Source organism: Ambystoma mexicanum, chromosome 12 (assembly GCF_040938575.1).
Source record: "Ambystoma mexicanum isolate Mex_15411 chromosome 12, UKY_AmexF1_1, whole genome shotgun sequence".
In the NCBI taxonomy this organism is placed as follows: Eukaryota; Metazoa; Chordata; class Amphibia; order Caudata; family Ambystomatidae; genus Ambystoma; species Ambystoma mexicanum.
In genome coordinates, this window is record NC_090936.1 from 56,027,121 (window position 1) to 56,050,375 (window position 23,255).

Here is a 23,255-nt window from a genome sequence, read left to right on the forward strand (position 1 = left end):
ACAACTAGAAGAATACCTCTAGTAATATGCTGTGGCCCTGCCCCACTGAGACCAAGCGCTCAATCACAATCGCACCCACTCTGCCCCTAAAGGACAATATTTCCATCACAGCTCTCCCCCCGCCCCCTTAAGTCTCCCCCCGCCCAATTTTGAAAATCACTAAGAAGAAGAGGAGGAGGCGACTAAGAAGAATACAGGTTACTCAAATCACACTGAGAAACAGAAGACCGACTGACCCATGTTGAAACTGGACTGTCCCTCTAATAGAGTCAGGCAAGGACAGGCAGGCTCAGCCCAGAACTCACACCTGCAGCCTGTTAAAGAAACCTAGGTGTATAAAAGGTGGAGTTCCTGGCAGAACAGGGAGCAGCAGTTGGGAGAACTGAGGGGAGGTTGCGTGGCTGAGTCCAGCAGGGGATCCCTTCTCAATCCCAGCCCCACTTGTTACTTGGGCCAAGGAAAAGCAAAATGCTGGAACGCTAACCCGGTGTGGCTAGAGGCTTGCAGCCTGGATAGAGAGCAAAAGAGCAAGGAGAGCTGCTCGCAGCAGGCCCGATACAGGCCAGTGCTGCTTTCCCTGGGTGCACCTTGATCCCTAGGGAGACAGAGGAGCAGGTGGCGACACCCTGACCTTAGATCTGAGAGCGGCAAGTCTTTTCCCAATAGCATTGTGTAGCCGGTGAGTTTGTGAGGGAGGGTTACTTGGCACGCATGTGAGGCTGAAGCGGGAACTAAATATATGAACTTTTCTTGTGAGCATGAAATCCACTATTTAACCATAAGGAAAGGTGCATTATGGTACATGTAGTGAAAATACAACCCCAAAGACATCTACACCTTGTCTATAACTTGTGAACTGTGGACAGATGCTACAGAGTAACACAGTGGTCCAGCATAGTGAAAGTGCCCAATCGAAAGTCTGTTTAGACGAACATTTAAGACTGTGAGAAACTAAATTGAAGGGAAAGTCGAAGTGATCCTGTGGAGGTCTGTAGCAAAAGCCACTCCCACTCTAAAGTCTTCGACATCAGGAAACGGTCCGAGCCCGACTGAGTGAGACCGGACGTATAATAGCTTGTAGGAAGGGAACCCCTAAAGGATATGCATTAAGCTTGGGCAAGGGAACCCCTTCAAGTTTTTTTTTTTTGTTTGAAAGGTTTGAGCCTGACCGAGGGAGACCTATTGAGATTTTGTGTTTACAAGGGGTTCGAGCCTGACTGAGGGAGACCTATGTGAACCTTTTGCTTTGAAAGGTCCGAGCCCGATCGAGGGAGACCCAGTATGAACTGTGAACATGAGCTTTGAAAACTTTGAGATCCTCAAGAGAAGGAACTTTGTTTTGTGTGTGTCCAGACATTCTGTGAATGAGAGACATTGTTTTGGAACAAGACTTTGTCGCGGAAGGCCCTTGCTTATGTCCTGACCTGCATCCTCAAGCCGAAGAAGCCAGAGAGTTTTCCAAAGCCTGAGTGTGCCCCCTTGTCCCGTGCTGAAAACGTGGGGGAGTGAACCCCACTGTTAGGTTATCCTGATACACACTTTCTTGAACACAGTTTTCTTTTGCATACATCTTTTTCCCCGCACACATTTGGCGTAAGGATTGGCAATAGTTTTTTTTTTTAGTATAGGCCATTTTTATTCGACAAGACACTACTAGGATTGCGTTATTTATTATTTAATGGCCGAGCTTGCTCCCATACTTAGATATAGGGCTAAATAGGCATTCTACCACCGTCTTTGCTAAATAAATACCCTTGAACTGTGCTTCATTTGTGTCTGTCTTCATTCATGATACCATGCCTTCCTTACACTGATCATCGCTCTCTGAGTATATTCACTATTTCCTCTCTACTGTGGTGAGTATGAATGTTCCAGGTTTAACACTCTCTCTTCCGCCCTTCAGCCCTTCTGGCTAACTGGGACAAATATGAGCATTACATTAATGCTTCTTGTGAGTGGGACGAGCATAAGCACCCCAGTAATGATTCTTATTCTTCCTAGGGTCCCACCCAGGTCTCCCGTTGTGCCCGTTACCTGTACTTTGCAGGGGCAAGGTCACTGGGATCCTGTGAGGATTTGAGCCATCTTCTCTCTTTATCAGGAAAGCTTCTCTCTCGGTTAACAGCGTCTTTGATGGCTGCTTCATTTTCCTCCTGTGCGCTTCCTTCTGCCGTGGTTCTTCCACCGTGGTTTTCAGCGTCGTTTATGGACTCACTTATCCACTGCGTCACATCTGTGGTCACGCCACCACTCTTACACTCTTCGAGTTTGGGATGTCTCTCTGCGCGTTGTAAGGAATCAGAAGCATGAGGCGGACACAAAGGTGTCATTTTGATTGCTACAAACTTACTGAAAGTAAAAAGGGGTTGGGGAACCTCCTAGCTTGCCCTAAAGCTAAGAGGGGTTTCCCAACCTCAACCAAAACTACTAGTGTCTTTGTCAGGATATCCAAATCAAAATGTGTCCACCATCCTATGTCCAAACCTATTTCCGTCCCTTACACTGGTAACTCAGGATACTGTGAAAAGAAGGGATTTCGCTGTAGAAAACAAAGTTCCAAAAACAGGGTGCCAAAAAAAGATCCAAAACTAAAGTTCAGGAGTGCCTGCCTCCTCCTGACAGGTCTTAAAGTTCCAGTTAAACCAGGTGGGACGATTCCCTTCCACTGGTTTGCTGCCACACAAAGGTTCTCAAAGACAGTCTTGCTCTCAGACTGCTGTGCGCTCCGAATGCTCAATGGGGGGCCTTTAATTCTTGCAAATAATCACCGGTCAAGAGGGTACCTCCCACCTCATGGATTTTCCTGAAGTTTTCAACACCAGGGGGAGTGACTTCCCCTCTCTGGGTTAATCTGCTGCTGCTGATACCACAGCCAACCTGATGCACTACCCCGCCAGGTTCTGTGACTACGAAGATTCAGCGTGCTGCACTCTTCATATGGGTGCAAGTCCCAGACCCGCTTTCTCTGGGTTTCATAAAGTTCTTCTACTGCTTCTACTTCCAATTCTTCTATTTCTACTTAGGCTGCTTCTACTTCTTTAGCATTACTTCTATAGACTTCAATGGGTCCTTGACGCTTCTGTAATTTAGTCAGGCTTTCCCAGTTTTATATGGGTTCCAGACCCCTCTCCCAGGGTTGTCCTGTAGCTCAGCACCTTGTGTGTGCTTCCTTAGACTTACTCTTTGGATTCTCCCTGGGCCTTCGCGGTCCTCCTCTGCGTACCTTTGCACTTGGTCCACAAGGGTACCGGTCCTCGACAACACCGCTAAGCTTCCGTGGTTTCCCCAGGGCTCTCGTGTCTTCCTTCGGCAACTCCCCAGCTGGTCTCTTCCCGTGAGGGAGTCTCCTCCTTCCCTTCGTCCCTTGCAGACTGCTGGTGCTCCAGGGATGCCCCGGTGAGAGCAATTCCAGCTTCCCTCAGTTCTCCACAGGCTGCTCGGGATCAAGGGTTCCCTCTCTGAGTATTGCAGTGGTCCACAGCCCTGTCTGTTCCAGCACAGGATTCCTGCTCCTCTCTCCTCCAGGATAGGCTTGACAACACTTCCTGATTTCCCTCCTCTATTTCTACCCTAAATGGACCAATAAGAAACCAGTAACCACTAGACTGTTCCTTGTGGTTCCCAAGTGTGATCCTCATGCTACTGTGTATCTCCCTTGTCACAGTACTGATCTTCAGACTCGCTTGTGAGTCATTGGGGATCTTCCTCGTCCCAGTATTTTCTAGGAAAATGTTAAGATGACCACAATTCAGGAGCTTATTAGGGAAGGGCTTGGTCTTAGGTTTGCAGGAAGGGGTTCTAGGGTCAGGTGATGGGTGAGGATACTTCTTCTAATGCTGCACGTTGTCAACCTGCTTTGAATCTGCACTCAGCGGCTCTTCACGTTCCAACAGCCTTATAGGCTTCTCAGCATCTCCTTCAAGTTTCGGATGCTGCACATCATGGGTTCTCTCCGCGGGATTATGCCAGCTGATTCGAAAACTCCTGAAAACTCCTGGTCCCTCTTTATCCAGGGCCCTGCCTTACATTTTGATGACGTAGTCCAGGGGCTTTCCTTGTATGTTGTTTAAGTCCTTCTTCACTTTCGGATTCATATTCAATATGGTTCAAATGCTCTTCTTCGTCCCAGTTTCTTTAAAGCTTTCTCTCACAAACTTTATTGATGTACTTGGTTGGCAATAAAAAGGTCAAGGTTTTTGTCATGTCTTTCTTTGTGACATTTCCTTGGAGATCGTGTAGGGATCGTTGACTGAGGGAGTTCCTTACTGGAAAGGGAGTCCTTGTCGCCTAAGGGGGAGTCTCACCCGGTGAGGTCCCGCTTGCCTCTACCAATAGGGAGGGTATTGTGTAGCGGACTTACCTTCCTAGCCTCACAAGGGAAGGCTCCCCCCGCGTGGAGAAGTGATAGAATCCTTTGATTCGTCGCACTGCATAGAGATCGTGGGACTGCAGTTGGTGACCCTAATCCACTTTCAAGTGGTCACCCATCTTTGGACAGTGGCAGTGTACAAGCCATGGAACAAGGCCCTACAGAACAAGTGAAGGAGACGAGGATAACTTGGAAGAGTGTCAAGGTCACTCAAAATATCTGACTGTGTGTGGATTTGATCCCCGGTGGATCACTGGGTCAGGATGCACATTTTGAGACTGTTAATGTGAAAATTACTTTTTGGCTTGGTTATTGCAACGAATGCAAAGTCATAATGCTGTTTTGTTTGCCACTTCTTTGTTTACCTATTTATGCTTGAGGTAAAACGACCCTGTTATTTCTTTGCGTGTAATTCCCTTTACTTTTATTTCTGAACTAGAACTTCTTTGAACTGCCACATTATCTATGTATTTGATGACAAATGATGCATCATTAAGATGGTGAAAACCACCTCATTATAACCCGGAGCACTGCCCACTTAACACAATTTGACAAAGTTCAACAAAATGTTCAGGCAGTAATGATTTATAATCCTCTAAAAAGTAATGGAAAGAAAATCTAATGTCAAAAGTTGTAAGGCTGTTCAGAATGTATAAATATCTGTGATAAAAACTGTATGCTAATAGTGGTTGCAGAATTTTTGGAATAGAAGGAAAATAATTTAAACCGCAAGAAAACCAAAGTCATGGTTATTGAGCACGGGTTACCAAATGAGGTAGAAATATAAATTCTACTTTACAGTAAATTGCGCACATTCCGTGGATGACCTGAATACCTTGCTGCTGTTTTATCACTTACATTGTTTCATCCTGGATAATCTTGGAAAGGTATTGCCACCAAAGAAAAGTGAACCCCAAACAGATTGAAATCTCTCAATGTATTGAAAATAGGAGACGCAAGTATTTATTTATTACATTTGTTATACGCCCAGACCCTGAGGTATCACGGCGTAGTTACAGACAGTTTAGTAATACAGTCTTTACAGTTATAAACAGTAGAATCTATAGTTTCTTTACAGTTATAAACAGTAGGCAATAAAACAACACATACAGTACATAGTGAAACAGGAACATAGTGCATAGTTGGGACGCCAGGTTGGGCTATCTGGTCTGCTAGAACTGGTTGAATAGCCAGGTTTTCAGTGATATTTTTGAATTGCTGGTGGGATTCTTCATTTTTAATGTTTGTCGGGAGAGCATTCCAGTGTTTTGTGGCTAGAACTTTGAAACTGCTACCCCCGCTCTCGAGCTTTTGAATCATGGGATTTCCAGGAGTGAATTGTTGCTGGATCTAAGGGGTCTGGTAAAGGGTTTTTTCATGACTGTATTGTTGATGTATTTGGGTGCTTTATTGGCAATGCATCTATTTTGTTGGACAAATTCCTGTTTAACAGGACACTGCTATTCAGATCTGGGGTTTCCAAGTCCAGTCCTCAGGAGCTAACTCTACTTAATGATTTTAGGATAACCGCCCACAATCAATTTGTAAAACTAAATGGGAGTTATTAGTCAGTGGTTATGCTGAGTTTCCGTTGTGATTGAGGCTCTCGAGGACCAATCTTGGTGTCTGTTGGATTATGCAATTTATCTTAGTGTTTGCTTTTATGTATTAAAGCAACGCAATGTGTGATCTGTAGTTACTCTTGTGTACCTGGTGCTTTTGCAAAAGGAATCTGAGGTCAAATCTTTTGAAACCTGGTTGCCACTGATGAATGTGGCTTGTATATGAGCATGCAGAAGATTTATTTTTAAGCATGAAACATAATTTGAGCTGCCGAGGAATAGCACAAACTGAAGAAAGTTGCATTGTGAATCACAATGTCAAGAGAGTCTATTGAAACTAAAATACATGATCCAACAATTGTGAAACGAAAAAGCTTGCTAAATTAATTTGAAATGTATTGTTTTGTTATTTCTCAAAAACAGAAGTTCATACAATGCTTGATGCCTTGTTGCCGCCCAACACCTATTTCCGGTTTAACCCATTGATGAACGAAGATGTGCCCCTAGATGAGAATCGGAAAGAAAAGCTCAACCAGTTGCAGGTCGATGGATTGCGCTATTTAGACCGAAATGAAGAGAAACTGAAAAAAGCTGCCAAAATCTTAGTGCAGGAGAAGACGGGCTTCCAGAGAATCAATGACTGGATGAAATTAAAAGCAGACATGTACGAAGGCTTCCCCTTTTTTTCCAAATTATGAAAGAATAATGCATGATACTGTCGATCATTCATGTGCAATGCTTTCCCAGCAATTCCTTCTGCTACTTTGGGATCCGTACATCTGGTAGTTCTGGACAAACATTGATAAAAGGAGAAGGTCTATTCGTGAGAAGGTCATCTTCAGTAAAACAGCCTGAGTGCTGTTTGTATATAACGGAATTCACAGGAGTCTTTCTGTTGGACATGTTGGCACTTATTGACCTTATGATTCTAGTGGTTTAGCTGTATTCCGGTAATTACTTTGTAATTTATTTCTGATGTATTTAAGTTCCCTTTTGATTTGCACCAACTAAAATAGAATATGGAAGTTAATATGTAGCTAATTTTGAATACCGTCCACAAGTACTGTTCTCATTCAAATCAATTTCCTTGATGTAGATATTTAAGTAAATCTAGCACTTTCTGAAAAGCTGCAGCATGCCCTGTGAAATGGATCTTTCTGCCAAAATTGCTGTAATGTTGTCACTAACATTATTCGCTTACAGATCATGTGTTTACGATATAATTTGAGCATCCTTTATTAATGGAATTAATGTTTTATTTCCGGCCAGAAAAAGAATAACTTATGCTCCCAAAACGTTAACTAGTTACATTTGCCTTCTTCTGAAGAATGCAAACCATTACCCTGTACTTCATCATCTTTATTTGTCATGTATTATTTACTCCAATGGACTTAATATCAACAATTTTCTCTGCACCCTTTGACAATAAATTATCAAGGTAATCATTGTGCCTGAAGTTTGAAGCGAGTGGTGTTTGCTGAAAGAAAATGAGGTTTTAGGTTTTCATATGTTATTCCATAATTTTAGGTATTACTTTTATCATTTTCATCATAAAGTCTGGAGTTTATTAATTTGTATGTACATGTTGTGTGTGGATGAGAAGTAGTATGTGTCATGTCAACTGTCATAACCATGTAGGTCGACCACAGTCTGTTTCGAGCAACCATCTATCATGTATCGGACGAATGGTAAAGGCTGCCTCTATTAGAAGTTGCAAATGGCAAGCCAAGACTCTTAATCCTGGTTGATCTGTTCAGACACCTTTAAAACAGTCTTGCCACAAAATAGTCTAGAGTCATTTGCGATATTGCTTTTACTATTTAATTTCTGCATTGTGGCTGAAATCTTTTCTTACCAGCCAAACTGAAAAGATTGGCACATTTGAATTTATTGATTTATAAAGTGCTTTCGCCAAAGCACTCTACAATCAAATAGTACATAATGTAAATGATATAAAACAGGAATGATATGGTAAAGATTAGAACATAGAGCAAAGAATTGGAGCTAAAGGTCAGAATTGAGCAGGAGAGGGAGCGTGACAAAGACGTAATAAGGAGAGGTTCTAACGTCAATGAGTTCCATAGCTTAGGAGCCAGCAATGAAAAGGAACGGAAGCAGGATTGTGCTCAGTTGGCTTGGGTGAAGAGAGTAGGAACAGATTTGCAGAACGGAGAGGCCCAGGAAGAACATAGAAAGAGATAAGATAAGGCGGCGCAAAGTGCATGGGTACTTTTGTAGATGATGGAAAGAAAGTGTCACACTATCCCATTATATAAAAAGTAAGCAAAAAAAGAGAGAGCAATCAGAAGATGAGAGCAAACAGAGTACGAACAGTAGAGTTGAAAAGGGAATGCAGAGGAGCAAGACGGTGGGAATTGTGAAGGCATCATGAAGTAGAGACCGGCAACTGAATAAAGTTTGGGCTATACATTTTTATTTAAACAAAAGGAGGGTTTGGAAAAAAAGGCCTAACTTGCCCTATGTTAAGGTGGGATTTCCTACCTAAATAAAACTAATGATAGTCCGTGTCAGGAAGTCCAAAGCAAATGTGTGTCTGTGTCCAACCCCTATACTTGCCCTCACATCTAATTGTATATAATTTGTAGGAATGTCGGCCTCAAAGTGAGAAGTGTTCAAATAAAAGTTCAGAGCATCTTCTAGCTCTTAGTTGGAAAAGGTGTTTTCCCTCCCCCATGGTTCAAGATAGTTCACTTCACAAAAAGAGCGTTCCCTTTCCCAATCTTTCAAATCTCTCAACTTCTAAAGCAACACCTTGGGATACTTCCAGCTCTTCTGGCTTGGTTGCCTTTCATCAATTTCCTAAAGTTGAGTTCCTTGATTTCAAATCGCATACATTGGTGACTTAAGTGGCTTTTCCTTAGGTGGGTGTACTAGGTCTAAGCGCAGTTGCCGGACCATAAGGTGCACCCATTAGAGATCACACAACCAACACACCTTTTTGGCTTCTTCATCATAGGCCATTGTCACTATTTCAGCTTCACGGTGGGGTTTAACTTATTCTCATTTCACATCCTCTTGATGCTTTGTCACGGCTTAGTTTTGTGATTCTTTCACATTTTCTCAGGGTTCTTGCCACTGCTTATTCTTTAAGTAACACAGTTCTTCGTCTTCTTATGGCGCTTGCCAATACACAGCTCCTTTTTATCTGTGAATTTTGCAAAACTGCTTTCAGTCAGATCACTATTCAAAAAGGCTATTGTTATTCAAATCAGTCCCTTTGTAGAAATCAAATGTTTTCTCTGGCCCTCTTTTGGTCTTGTTTAAACTCATACTTTCATTTAATTCATCGTAAGATTTTGCTTGGCTCCAGGTTAGCCTTCTTTCACAGTTCGGTATTCACAATTCACAATTCACTGTGGGGTTTTATTTGGCTCCAGGTTAGCCTTCCTTTCATCTCCTTCACAGTTCGGTATTCACAATTTCCTGTGGGATTTAATTCGGTTCCAAGTTAGCCTTCCTTTCATCTCATCAAACCTTTTGCTCAGTTTGTTTAACAGTTTTGTTTCATCGTTATTATCAAAAGTATTCAGTAACTTGTCTGCTTTAAAACTCGACCAGCATTCATATCGTCCAAACGGTCCCTTGCTCACTTGCGAACGACCCGACCTGCAACAACCATGCGGTCTACACCCCAGCATCGCATAGTCACTTGAGCTTCTCTGACTCAACAGGTACGCTGTCTCCAGGTGTTCGTCTCTGCGTTGGCAGGCTCGCTGTGGCTTTCGCTGCTCCCGGCTCTGCGTCCCTCTTCTCCAGGGTCTCTGCCGCCTCATATGGAGAGGGAGTCTCTCTGATTCCGGGAGGTATGCAGACCAGCTCTGCTACTGGAGAACTCTCCAATGCTACTGCCACACTCTGCTTCCGCTACAAACTCTGCAGCTCGTAAGCACTAAAGGCACGCATCTCTCTGGCTTCACCACAAGCTTCTCCAGCAGGCATTCTACTGTCGATTCTATTGGCCTCGCGTGAGCAGGCCATTTATAACACCCCGCTTGGCTTCAGTTGCAGGCAATGTTCGTTCATTACACAACGATCGTGGTACTTGGCATCCCTCTTGTTCGTCCCAGTACCAGAGTGGTTTGTATATGTGTTAGAATCAATAAAGAGGGAGGATGTATGGCTCTGGTTTGTCTATTCCTCATCCCAGTACCTGACTGGTGTTTACTGGGAGATGATTTTCTGTACAGATAGGGAAGGGACTGGTAACAACCTATAAAGACTTGGGGGATATTAGACTCGTTAGAAAAGGGAAATGGGGGATGCCATGTCTCACCCAAGGGTGCTTCTCATCCCCACTCCCCAAGTCTGCTACACCCAGATGATTCTCCCTCGAATATCTACTGCCAGGGTCGGGTTCCAATAGCAACGGCCTTTCCCTGGACACCTGGGAGATGGATATATTGGGGGGAAAGTGAGGACGCCCTCAGATTCCTCACAGAATGAAGACCAATATGAAGAGAAGAGTAGTAGTCAAGCCAACAAAATATAAGGTAGAGATGAGGAGCTTAGTTGCTTGAAAGGAAAGAAAGGGTAGAGCTTTTTGAATATTAAAAGTGAGAGGATAACCCAAAAGAGGAAATAAGAGAAGATAGGGGTGGTATAGAGAGAGCAGAGGAGTGGGCTGTGGACAGAGCCTTGGGGACACCATGAAGAAGAGGATAGGAAGACGACATCCCAAGAAACCGAGAAGCAGCGGTCCTTAAGATGAGCGGAAACCCAGACTTGGATAGAACTAGAAAATCCAAATTTATAAAGAGTAGAAAGAAGAGTAGGTTGGTCCTCAGTGTCAAAAGGGGCCGATAGATCGAGAAGAATGAGAATGTAGGGAAAGCCTGAATGGCGAGCAGAGAGAAGAGAGTTGGAAACAGTAAAGCTTTCTCCGCAGAGTGATAGCACGAAAGCCAGATTGGAGAGGAGAGAGAAGGGAGTTGCATCAAGATAGGAAGAAAAGGCATAGGCAGAGGGATAGGAGGTATGCTTATTGGCCACAGTCACCCCAGATAGTGTGTCTGAAAACGATCCACATGTAACAAGCTCTCCTTTCACCTGCTCTTTATCTGGAAACATGCCCTTTTTTCCTTTGTAATGAACAGTTCATAGATTGTCCAATCACGCATTGCTACCAGTAGCAAATGTGGAGTGGAATGAGGGCTATGGTTGAAAGGAATTAATTTTTTGCTCTGCCCATTCATTTTCCAACAGATAAGAACTATGAACATGGAATCATCCTACCATATAATCCTCAAACCTGAGCAGACATTTCCCAACTCTAGTGCTATGGCGCCATTACACATTGGACAGGACGACCTTGATGCTTAGTGTGCCCAGTAGTGGATGCTGCTTGTTGCATTTCCTTTAGCCATTCCTGCAAATCAATTCCCTTTTGATATCTTACCTGCACATTCTTGTTCCAATGTTTGCCATCATCTAGTACTACATGGTGTGATCCTACCCACTTCACCTCCCACGCAGCAAAATACACAGAGTGCCATCTTCAGACCCTTCCTGGGTGAAAATCTGCATTTTTTTTACATGCCCTACATGTTTATCATGCCTCGAATTCTACCCCCACGGGTATCTCTGTAACCTTTTAACAATGCTTTTGACAATGCTATTGGAACATTTCCTAGGAATGTGACCTGCATGAACTTGAATTTGCACTTTTTCCTCACCACTGTCCTACCTACTTTTAGTGCCACTAGTACATGCCTCAACAGCCTGTCCTGTGCCTCCTTCCCCTCTTCTTTCCAAGCAGATCCCAGGGTATTGTACTAGAAGCACTGTTCATCTTTAGCATCAGGAAAGAGGTTCTCATCACTCTGGAAAACTGCACTGGCTAATGCCAGTCCAAATGGCATTATAGTGGTACGCCTCCAACGGCAATGAGTGAGGTGATGCATTGTGATTTAGAGTGCAATTCTATGTGGTGATAGGCAGACAAATGGTGAATGGTGGAGAACTACCTCCTTCTCAAAGTGGATAGCATGTTGACTATATTGGGAAGGGGATTTCTGTCCACCCATATTGATTTGTTTACATCTCGTAAGTCAACCCATACAAATCTTCTCCAGTGTCTGGCCGACTACTATCAGGGATAACCACTCACTGTGTTGTATAGATTCTATAAGTCGTTCTTCGCACAATTGTTCTAATTCTATACTCTGCTTATCCCTTACCCTTTTCGGTACTGTGAGACAAGCATGATATCAAGAGAGACACAGATGACTCAAAAGTAACAGTTTGAAAACCTTTATTATCAAACTTTGTGGGGTTGGTGTAAGGCCCTAACTCTAAGAGGGTTGTTCCCTCAACTGATGTTTCTAAGGGCAGTCTATGTCCGTAACTCCAAATCCAAAGTTCGTTTGTGTCCAAACCTATGCTTGCCCTCACTCTTAAACCAAATGTGATAGGGGGTCTTCTTAAAGGGAAAATGGTGATTCAAAAGAAAATGTAAACCACAGCTGGTTTCAGGTAGTCTTACCAATAGGGGCAGTTCTGCCAATTCAAAACAGTTCAACTCAAAAGGGTTGCCCTTGGAACCTTCCACGTAGGGGCTCTTACAGCAAGTCAATAGAGTTCACAATGTCTCTGAGTCCCTTGGGGTTCCCTTTCCCATGCTTTGAGTCTTCCAGTTCCAAACAAAAAGACAGTTCCTTTAGGATTCCCTTCCCTGAGTCTAGGCCTCTCTTCACACAGTTCAACAATGGGCCTCATTACGAGGTAGGAGGTAGCCATGGTGCTATTAGCACCATGGCTACCCCCTTACCGCATTCCGGGTCCGGGTTCCCGAAATAGGGATTTACCGGGTCATTCCAACCTTGGAGGACCTGGTAAGTCCCCATTCCGGGAACCATTCCCATTCCCATTCGAGCCCCAATAGAGCTCAATGGGAATGGGGATGGAGCTTATAAAGGTACCGCAATTTGCGGTACCGTTATTAGCTCTGAAGTCCCTTAGCGGGTCCCTTCCATAACGCCTGGTAAAACCAGGCGTTAAGGAAGGGACCCGCTAAGGGACCTCGGAATAGGGTGGTAAGGGATTACCAGCACCGGTGTCCTTACCGGTGCCGGTAATCCCTTACCACCTACCTCGTAATGAGGCCCAATGTCTTTAGTGGGCCTCTTAGGGTTCTCTTCCCCAAGCCTAGGCCCCTCTTTACGAAGTTCAACAAACAAACAAAATGTTTCTCTTGTCAGGATGTACCTTTCACTCTACAGTTCTTTCATGAAGGTAGTATCAGAGACTTTCGATAACGCTGGGTTCTTTTCTCCTCCCAAGCGACCACTCTGACCTCAAACCCTCTGCTTATTCTTTGGCACCTTTTCTTCTTCTGTGCCTCTTTCACTCTATCCTTTTCCACTTTACTGTCCTTCCTGCACACCCTTTTCTGTTATACACACCTTCTTTCCACCTTTCTGTGCCTCTTGCACACTGCCTCCTGTGGCTGACTCACACCCTGACACAGCCCTCTCTAACTTTCACTGTTCCATCTCCAACACTCTTGACATTCTTGCCCCTGAGGGTCCAACTGAACCCTTCCAAAAAGTGAAACTCTTGGTACAACTCCGATCTGGCTGCCCTTAAACGCAAGTGCAGGCCAGCGGAATGGAAATGGTGATCTTCAGATACACCCTCAGACAAAATGGCCTGCCGCCTTCTTCAAGGGCAATATAGACTCTGCATCCGCTCCAAGGAAAGAGTCTACATTCAACAGAGAGTTGCTACGGATTCGATCCTGAGATTAAAGGTGCTAGAGCTGTAAAGTAAATATTACAGAAGGGAGGCTGTGTGCACCAAAAGCCTGCTGTCATGACTCAATGTTTGCCCCAAGACAACACTAGGGGTCATGGCACGACATCAGGAATATGGGCAGGGTATAGGCCCCTTAAGGACTGGAAAAGGGCCCACCTGGGCCCAGTCCTGGCACCTTTGGCGCCAGGCTCATAAGAAATGCTCAGGTGTTTCAGCACTACACTCTTGGTGATCCAACATGGCAGGTAGATAACTGCATAAACTCCTTCTTGTGGTCCAGTGTTCAGGGAGTGGCTGCATCCTTGGGCGGGCCGTCTATATAAGCCACACCCTTCCAGCAATCCGTGCTTCATGTTGTTCTGCTTCCAAGCAGCAGCACGCTCACCGCCGCTCAGCATCCAAGAGCCAGCAGCTCCGGACCAGTTTACCTGGATGAGGAACGCCCGCTGCAACAACCGCCATCTCTGCATCTACCTGGACCAGTTTACCTTGATCAGGATCGCCGCTGCACGACCGCAACATCTTCACAATCCGGATCAACTTCCCAGTGTCGCCCGATACAGTGACCGCTCCATTTTGCACGCGCTTACCTGTCCGCTTACTCGCTCATCTGCGATCCGGTCCGGAAAGCAGGTCCACACCTGGTGCCTGAAAGACAAAAGAACAAGGTTAGTGAACATGGAAAATACTTGGTAACGCTCGTAATGAAAAGATATACTTAGCACGTATTGAAGTCTCGATCCCACCAAGTGCTTCACACGTGTTGGTACCGTAGCAACAGTTGTCACACGTGTTGGTATCACAGCAACAACAGTCATACATGGCGGTACAACAGCAACAACTGTCAAAGGAAAGGAGAAAGACATTAGCACAATAAAGACTGGCAGAGAAAAGACTCATAAAACACAACACGTGAGAGGAACGTGGAAGTGAGAAAGACAATACAAGAAAGACTTTACAAGATCAAAAACTAATACCTGAGAGGAGTCACAGCAGGTCTGGGTACCTTACACTGCACGAAGATCCAGTGACGTAACTGGACAAACAACGCCCCTGCTGAATTAAGCAGGATGGAGAGCTCGCCTTCACTATAAAGAAGTTAAGAAGAAGTATTCCGAGCAATAAAGTCACTTACAAGGGCACAAGGGAAGCGGACCCAAGGTACAACAGTGGCTTGAACTGATCAGGAACCCTCTCATTGCAGGTACACCTTCCTCTTCTAGGGGAACCATAGTAGGCGGGAATTCCAGACGCCTCAGTAGAAGTAGCCCTCCTGACAAATAGCACCCCTGCTGAATTAAGCAGGATGGAGAGCTCGCCATCACTATAAAGAAGGTAAGAAGTATTCCGAGCAATAAAGTCACGTACAAGGGCACAAGGGAGGCGGTCCCAAGTTTACAACAGTGGCTTGAACTGAACAGGAACCATCTCATTGCAGGTACACCTTCGTCTGCTAGGGGAACCATACTAGCAGGGAATTCCAGACACCTCAGCAGAAGTAGCCCTCCTGACGGATCAGTGCCCCCGCGGAAGCAAGGTGAGTGTTACACCCATAGACCACCCGTAGGGTCTATCGTATGTGTAAAGGAAAAGAAAGGAAGTTGGGTCTTGGTTCTTAGCGCTCTACCCTGTTGATTAGCTCAGCTCAAATGTTGGAGGAAAATTCAATATTGATTGTTAGAAAAAAATAGCTGTCATCAATGATATAATATGACAATCGTATTTTCATTGTCCATTTGGCAAAGTTGCTCAGCCGACACGTGTTTCAACCCCATCTGGGTCATCGTCAAAGCTATTTTAGTATATACATAAGAACAAAAAATCGGCAGAAACCAAATAAACATAAATATTGTCCACATGTGAAATAATATAGATTAAGAGATGAAATAGATCTGTGCGATAGTAGCTGGAATAAATATTGGGAGAATGAAATTCTTATTAGTTTCTTATTACCCTTTATTATACCTTAATATTTATTCCAGTTACTATCGCAGAGATCAATTTCATCTCTTAATCTATATTATTTCACAGATTAGTCTGGTTCTCTATAGTCGGGTTTTCAGGCTGTGTTTGGCAAAAGAGGTGCATGCACCTTGAACCCCGCCTTTATATTGATTAGTAGTATGCTGATACATTGTATAATACACAATTTCTTTGATTTTGGGAACATCACCGATTTATTTATTTTTGCTATGATGTTGCAAATGTACTTCCAATCTGTATATAACAATACATATATTCTTGTTTGTGTCCTTGCTCGCTTCCTTAATACCTCTGTCCTGACATTTGCTAATGGGTATGTACTCTGACTGATTTTTGGAGTCTACATTCCAGCCTGAATCTCTGCAGCATCTAACAACATGGCCAAACCTTTCAAGGTCTGCAAGGAACTGGCCAACCGTACTGCAGCCGAATCCTCTACTGCACACACCCAGGCCCTTTGCTCGGCCCTAGCCGAGCATTTCACCACCAAAACACAGGACATCATGTCCTCTCTTTCCTCTGCTCCCCTTCTTGCACCAGCATCTCTTTAGGCTCCCTTGGCTGCCCCGCCCCTCCCCCTCTTCTCTCCTGTCACACCGGAGGAGGTCACTAGACAAGTTCAGTCTATGAAAGCCTCTTCCCCTGCCCCTCCAAAACCATTAAGGGCAATATAGACCCTCTCCCTCCAGCCTTGGCCGACCTCTGCAACCCCTTTCGCCACTGTAGTTTTCCCCTCTCCTCTAAAGCACTCTTTTGTTCACCCTCTGTTCAAAAATCCCTCTGCCGCCCCGTACATTTCGGCAAACTATTGCCCGATCTCCATCGCCCCTTTCCTGGTTAAACTCCTGGAGAATCTGGCTTTCACTGAACTTATCCTCCACACTGAATCTGTTGGTTGTCTCCATGACCATCATTCTGGCTTTAGAGTATCCAGAGGCATGGAAACTGCTCTTCTGAACACCTGTGAAGACCTGCTCTCAATTCTTGACTCTAACTCTCCCTCTGTCCTCATTCTTCTCTACCGCTCTTCTGCCTTCGATACGGTAACACACAACATCTTGATCACTCGTCTTCATGATACCCTGGCAATCGCATATTACTGGGGCATTCCGGCCCCACCGGACCCGGTATTTGTCAATTCACGAGCGCCAGAAAAAAGATGCTCCACATTCTCATTCAGCCCCACAGGTCTGAATGGGAATGGGGAGGTCAGATGCACCGCCACCATTTAGAACGGTGCCGGTGCATCCGACATGTTGTGCTCGCGGGTGCCTTTCTGCCCACCAGGCACCCGCGAGCACAACTTGTAGTTTGCTGGTCCGGCAAGCTTACCGGTACCGTAGTTCCCAGACCGGCAAACTTATAATGAGGTCCACTGTCTTTTTTGTCTTTTCTTCTAATCTTTAACCAGGTTCTCGGTCCTCTGGCGCCATGCTCCTCCCTAGCGCATGTCAACGTCCTTGTGCTTCAGCAGGTGTCCAGCCTGCGTAGGGCTCTTCCCTACGCCCGACCCCCACGCTTTGTGTCTCCGCTGCCTTGGCCCCGACCACGGATGGGAGGGCTGTACTGCATGCAACACGCTCACACCTCGAGCTCTGAAGAACAGGTTAGCAGGGTGCAGGGAGCTCTTTGAGAAGTCGCCTCCAGAGGACTTGAACCACTCCATCAAGCACAGATCAAGGTCCAAGGCAGGGCCTCTCTTTTCCATCGCACCCCGCAAGGACGATTCCTTCCCTAGGAGACGTCCGAGCAGGATGGACCTCTCAGGTCCACACACCAGCGCTGGTACCGCGGCTCATCCAGCTACCGGCTGCCAGGCAGGGGGGGTCACTAGATCCCTCCGGAAACAGTGCTGAGGGACCGCAAGTTCTTTTACTGGGTGTTCACCCGAAGGGCTATGCCCTCGTACTGGACAAATGCCTGAGGGGGCGCATGTACGCAGCAATACCAGCGATTCAGCCGAGGGCTCTACGCCTGCCAGTTCTGGTCCTGAGGTGCAGGGTAGACCTCCAGCTCCACCACCAAGAGTCCATGAGGAGGCCGGTCCCAGCAAGCCAGGCACCACGATGCAGGCACGTGGCATGCAGCTCGACAAGATGGCCGCTGCGCCAAACAAGGTGGCTGCTCATCAGACACCAACCCTTTTGGGGAGCTGGTAGAAGATAGTGTCCAGGTGGGACTGGTGTCAACCAGTACGTGGCTTACAGCTTATCCTTCTTCATTGCAGGGCAGATACCACCTGCAACCAGCAAGGCAGAATACGCACAGGCCCCAGCAGCCAGCCGCTACTCCGTCAATAACACCTGCCTCCCCACCAGTCTGCAAGGACAGGTTTTTTGAAAAATTCCTCACGTTGATGAGGTCCCCTCAGATGAGCTGCATCCTTCGGGATGTTAACAGGGACATGCTACCCCCAGTCCCGCCACGAGCACCCATAGTTATTCCTCCAATGGCTCAGGTGACTCAAGCCCCCTCGAAGCCTCAGCTGCCCTCGCCGGGTCCTTCGATTCTGGCTCCCCTGCCTCCAACAGTTCAGGCCGTTCCACAACAGCCTTCACAACAGCCTCCGGCTCCGGTCACCACACCTCAGCCGACGGCTCCCAGCACTCCTCCACCGGCTCCAGACCAGTCGCCCTAGTGGACACTGACACACCATCCTCAGTCAAGGCCTTCCATGATCGACTTGCAGGTTTGGTGATATACTTGGGGCTCTACAACCAGAGGTTGAACAACCAGAGGCAGGGTTCCTGGCCGAAGTCCTCACTCTAGGCCCCGTGGCTAGAACAGGGATTCCAATGCAGAAAGACATTGTCGCTTTGGCCAAGAAGGGATGGCTGAAACCGCACTCCCTGCCGGCCCAACAAGAAGGGCCTTGACACCAAGTACAGGTAGTTGGAGGGGGATACACTCTTGTTGTCGGCACACCCTCTAACACCCTCCTCTGTGAGTGCTGCAGCTTCCATATACTCAAAGCCTCAGTCGTCATTGGGCCACCTCGTCCTCTGCTCTGCTAGGCAAGGAGGAGAAGATCTTGGAGGCGTATGGGAAGAAGGTCTACTCCAACGCCTCTCTGCACCTTCGTCAGTCTAATGTGGATGCCATGCTCGCAGCAGTTAACCAGAGGCTTTGGCGGGAAATAGCCGATTTCCTTCCGGAACTTCTGGTGCACAGTCAGGCACTTTTAAGGTCAGGCTGGCATAAGTGAAGATGGTGGCTCAAGATATCATGGAGTCCACAGTGGCGCACATTGTCACCTCAGCCGGGCCACCTGGCTCCGGGCCACAAAATTCAACCCGGACGTCCAGGAACGCATATTGGACCTTCCATTCAAGGGTAGCGACCTCTTCCATTCCACAACTGATGAGGTATTGGATAAGAAGAAGAACAGTTCCCATATTGTGAAGTCTTTATCCATCCTCACAAAGTCCACGCCCAAGACCTACAGTCAAACGCACCAGTGTTCCGACGAGGGTCGTGCCTTTGGCGGGTTCCGGGGCTTCCAAAAACGACACTCCAGGCAGCCTGACCAGTCTCAGAGCCAACACCGCCGCAAACAGCACAAGGCAGAGAATAAGGGCTTCTTTCAGTCGCCCTCTTCAGCCTCAGAGGGAAAGAAGGCATGACACTCCCCTGCGGGTCCACGTGTCTCCAGTGTGGGCGGGCTTGCCTTCAATGCACACAATTGGCACGTGAGGTTCGCGGACTCCTGGATCCTATCAGTAGTGTCCACGGGGTAGCGACTACCAGTACCTCCCTCTCCTCTCCTCCACTTCCACATATTGGGACAGCAACTCTGTTGGATGAAATTCGATTGCTCGTAGAGAGCCCGGCAGTGGAAGAAGTCCCAGCCTTCCAACGGGATATGGGCTTCTATTCCAGGTTGTTTGCCATACACAAGAAGAACCAGGCGGGCCTGAGAGTTGTGTTGGAACTTTCCACCCTGAACCTTTCCCTGCCGCTTCAAAAGTTCTAGATGGTTACCCCAGTGCTTATTGCAGAGACACTGTGCAGGGAAGACTGGATGTGCTCCCTAGATCTGAAGAACGCTTATTTACATGTCCTGATTTGGCAGCCCCATCGGTCCTTCCTTCGGTTCAGGATCATGGGCTTCCATTTCCAATACAAGGTGCTACCCTTTTGCCTCAATTCGGCCCAGAGGGTCTTTACCAGGCTTATGAATGCAGTGGCAGCCCTTCTCGGGGCCAAAGGTCACCATGCCTACCTGTACCTAGACGGCTGGTTCATCAGGGCAAGTTCTCCAGAGGCGGTCCAGCATACATACTCTACCCTCATGAACACGTTACACGACTTGGGATTATCCATCAATCTCAAGAAGTCTCCACTGGAGCGGATGCAGAGTCTAACGTTCCTTGGCCTCATCTGGGATACGAGATCCGAGAGAGTTTTCTGCTCGGAGTACAAGATTGCAGCCATCAAGAGGGCCACGGGTCACTTTCTCAGCAGAGAGGTAACTGCAGCATGGTGGTACCAGCACCTCCTCAGTATCATGGCGGCTTGTCTTCTGGCAGTCTCTTACACAAGAATCAAGAGGAAGAATTACAGCTGCACTTCACAGCCTCATTGAATCAGGAGCGGGGTTCACAGGCGGAACTCGTCAGCATTTCTCCCCTCCTACACCAGGACCTTATCTGGTGGAACACAGACTGCAATCTGAGGATAGGCAGGCCCTTCCGTCAACCAGCACCACAGGTTACCCTCACCACAGACTCATCCCTGGAGGGCTGGGGAGCTACCCTGGACAACCACACCGTCCACAGAGTTTGGTCCCGGCAGGAACAAGAAGCACATATCAATTGGCTAGTGCTGAAGAATCTGGCTGGCTCTCAAGGCCTTCCTACCGCTCATCAGCAGCAAAGTGATCCTCATTCAGACAGACAATTCCACTAGCATGTATTACCTCAACAAGCAGGGTGGCACCAGGTCCCCTCCTTTATGCACCCTTGTGGTTCATCATCTGGGAATGGGCAAACGACATCCACCTTCCGGGGGAGTCGAACCTGGAGGCGGACAGGCTCAGCAGGCTGGGGTGGACAATTACGAATGGCAGTTGAACGACCATGTCCTTCAGCAGATTTTCAACAGATGTGGTCATCCTCAGGTGGACCTATTTGCCACCTGGTTCAACAGGAAGTGCCCTCAGTTCGCATCTTGGCAGGGACAGAGTCTAGGCTCACTGGCCGATGCGTTACTTATTCAGTGGAAAAGCATGAACGTCTATGCCTTCCCGCCCACGCCTTCCCACCCACTCCAGTGGTACACAGGGTGATCTGCAAGATAAGAGAGTCCAGCCCCTCTGCATCATTCTGATAGTTCCGTGGTGGTCAGCGAGGCCATGGTTCTCTGAGCTACTCAGCTGTCGGACCAACCTCTGATGCACCTTCCACTGGGCCCAGCTCGTCTACTGTCACAGCAGAGGGGCACAGTCATACACTCCGCCCCTCAGAAGTTAGCCCTTGCAGCGTGGTTCCTGAACAGGTCACTCTGAAGCGTCTGCACCTCTTGCAGGCTAATCTAGACATCATTGAGGGTGCTAGGAGCGATGCCACTAGTAGCCAGTACAAAAGCAAGTGGTCTAGGTTTTGCCACTGGACTGAGTGCAAGGAGGTAGATCCTCTCACTTGCTCACTGGATGATGTGCTATCCTTTTCTGCACACCTAGCACACTCTGGGTGCAGATAGACACATGCCGCACCTATCTGGCGGCCATCGGACCTACCAGAATTCGTCAGTTTTCTCGTCCTCCAATCCGGTGGTTAAGAGACATTTGACGGGACTCACTAGGCACTACCCACCGATCAAGAAGCCACACCCCATGTGGGACCTCAATATAGTTTTGGGTGCCTTGTTGCATAAACCGTTTGAGCCTATGGCGTCCAGAGACATCAGGGTGGGCACCATGAAGACAGCCCTTTTGGTGGGTCTTACGTATGCACGTCAGGTCAGTGAGATTCAAGCTCTAGTGGCTTTTGAGCCATACACTACTTTTCACAGGGACAAGGTGTTCCTCAGAACGCAACCCGCTCTCCTTCCTAAGGTAGTCTCAGCGTTCCACCTAAACAAGGAGATAGTACTCCTGACTTTCTTTGCATACTCCAAGGACGATGCTCAGAGGGTTCTGCACTGTTTAGATGTTAGGAGAGCGTTAAAGTTCTATCTGCACTGGACCAAGGGCTTCCGCAAATCTGAGGCTCTATTTATCACCTTTGGCGGGTCAAGGCCCGGATATCAGGCTTCCAAGGCCTCCATAGCAAGATGGATGGTGGCAGCCATTAAGGGGAGCAGCACAAGCCGCTTCTGGCGAACATGCATGCACATGCTATCAGAGCCAAGGCCACAACGATTGCATTCCAAAGACACGTAACGTGGCAGGTCATCAGCATGGCAGCCACGTGGGCCACTCCCTCGGCTTTCTGTAAGCACTACTGTTTGGATGCTGGCTCCAGGTGAGAGGAGGCATTCGGGCAGACAGTATTAAGGAACTTGTTTACTTAAGGAGTGTCACTCTCCACCCTTGGGCTACATTCAGTTGTAATCGCCTGTACAGTATGGAGGAAAGGAGACGGGATGTAAGAGAAATTATAAGTTACTCACCGTAGTGAATAGCATAGTCTTAGTCCATGTCTCGGGAGGATCGCTCAGGGGAAACATGCTCGCCTTGGAAGCATGCCGACACGGAACACCACAGGTTCGATCCCCGAGTCTGCACTTAGAAACCTCTGGGTATTAAGCGCCTTATAAATAACCTATCATATCATATCATAGTCCCCTTTCCTCCATACGTCCCACCATCCTCCCCTAATAAAACTAGTGTCATTAGGCAATGTTAATATTGTGGACGCGTCTATGGGGACTGAGGCGTGGTGCCGGAGGGCGGAGTCAGATGGGTGCATGCTCCCAGAGCCGCACCCCTGCGCACCTCTAAATTTAAAGGGAAGAAGAGTACGTTAGTCACTAGAGTGGGTAACTTATCATTTCTCTTCTCACATCTCCGGCATCTCCAAAAAGTCCCACTTCCAACTGCACCTCCTCAGAGGTATTCTACCTTTTCTCACTTTCCCCCAGAGGCTCACCTTCTTGAGAGCACTGGTTCTCTCTAGGCTGGACTATTGCAACAGCCTATTTCTCAATCTTCCTACTTCTATTCTCCGTCCTCTACAAATCATCCAGAACAGAACCGCAAGACTTATCCTTAGCCTCAAGCCCAGGGACCACTTCTCTCCTGCGCTGAAATCCCTCTACTGGCTCCCTGTGACTGCAAGGATCAAGTTCAAGACCCTCTGCATAATCCACAAGGCTTTCTGGGAATTGGGCCCGCTCTATCTACAAAGCTCTCTTCCCAAATGCTCTCCCTCTGGAGTCCTTCGCTCGTCTTCCTCGAACTCTCAGCCCCTCCACCACCTGCGCCTCAGACACCTTTGGGACCGGCACATGTCCCAGGGAAACAAGCATTTCCCTGAATACCAACGGCAGGATACAGCCTGCCTCGCTCTGGATCCCTAGCCATGATGCATCCCCTCACGAACACCCGGCCAGCGTCTCGACCCGCC

The 23,255-nt window shown here is 47.1% G+C and overlaps 1 protein-coding gene across 1 annotated transcript in view; it reads left to right on the forward strand.

Annotated features, from left to right (window-relative positions):
• Positions 1-6,773, forward strand: part of PNPLA8 (patatin like phospholipase domain containing 8) — a 188,887-nt gene extending 182,114 nt beyond the window's left edge. The window contains exon 10 of the mRNA XM_069627957.1: positions 6,355-6,773. Within this exon, the coding sequence (XP_069484058.1) occupies positions 6,355-6,629 (275 nt within the window). The 3' untranslated portion in view covers positions 6,630-6,773. The remainder of the gene's footprint in view (positions 1-6,354) is intronic.
• The last annotated feature ends 16,482 nt before the right edge of the window (positions 6,774-23,255 follow it).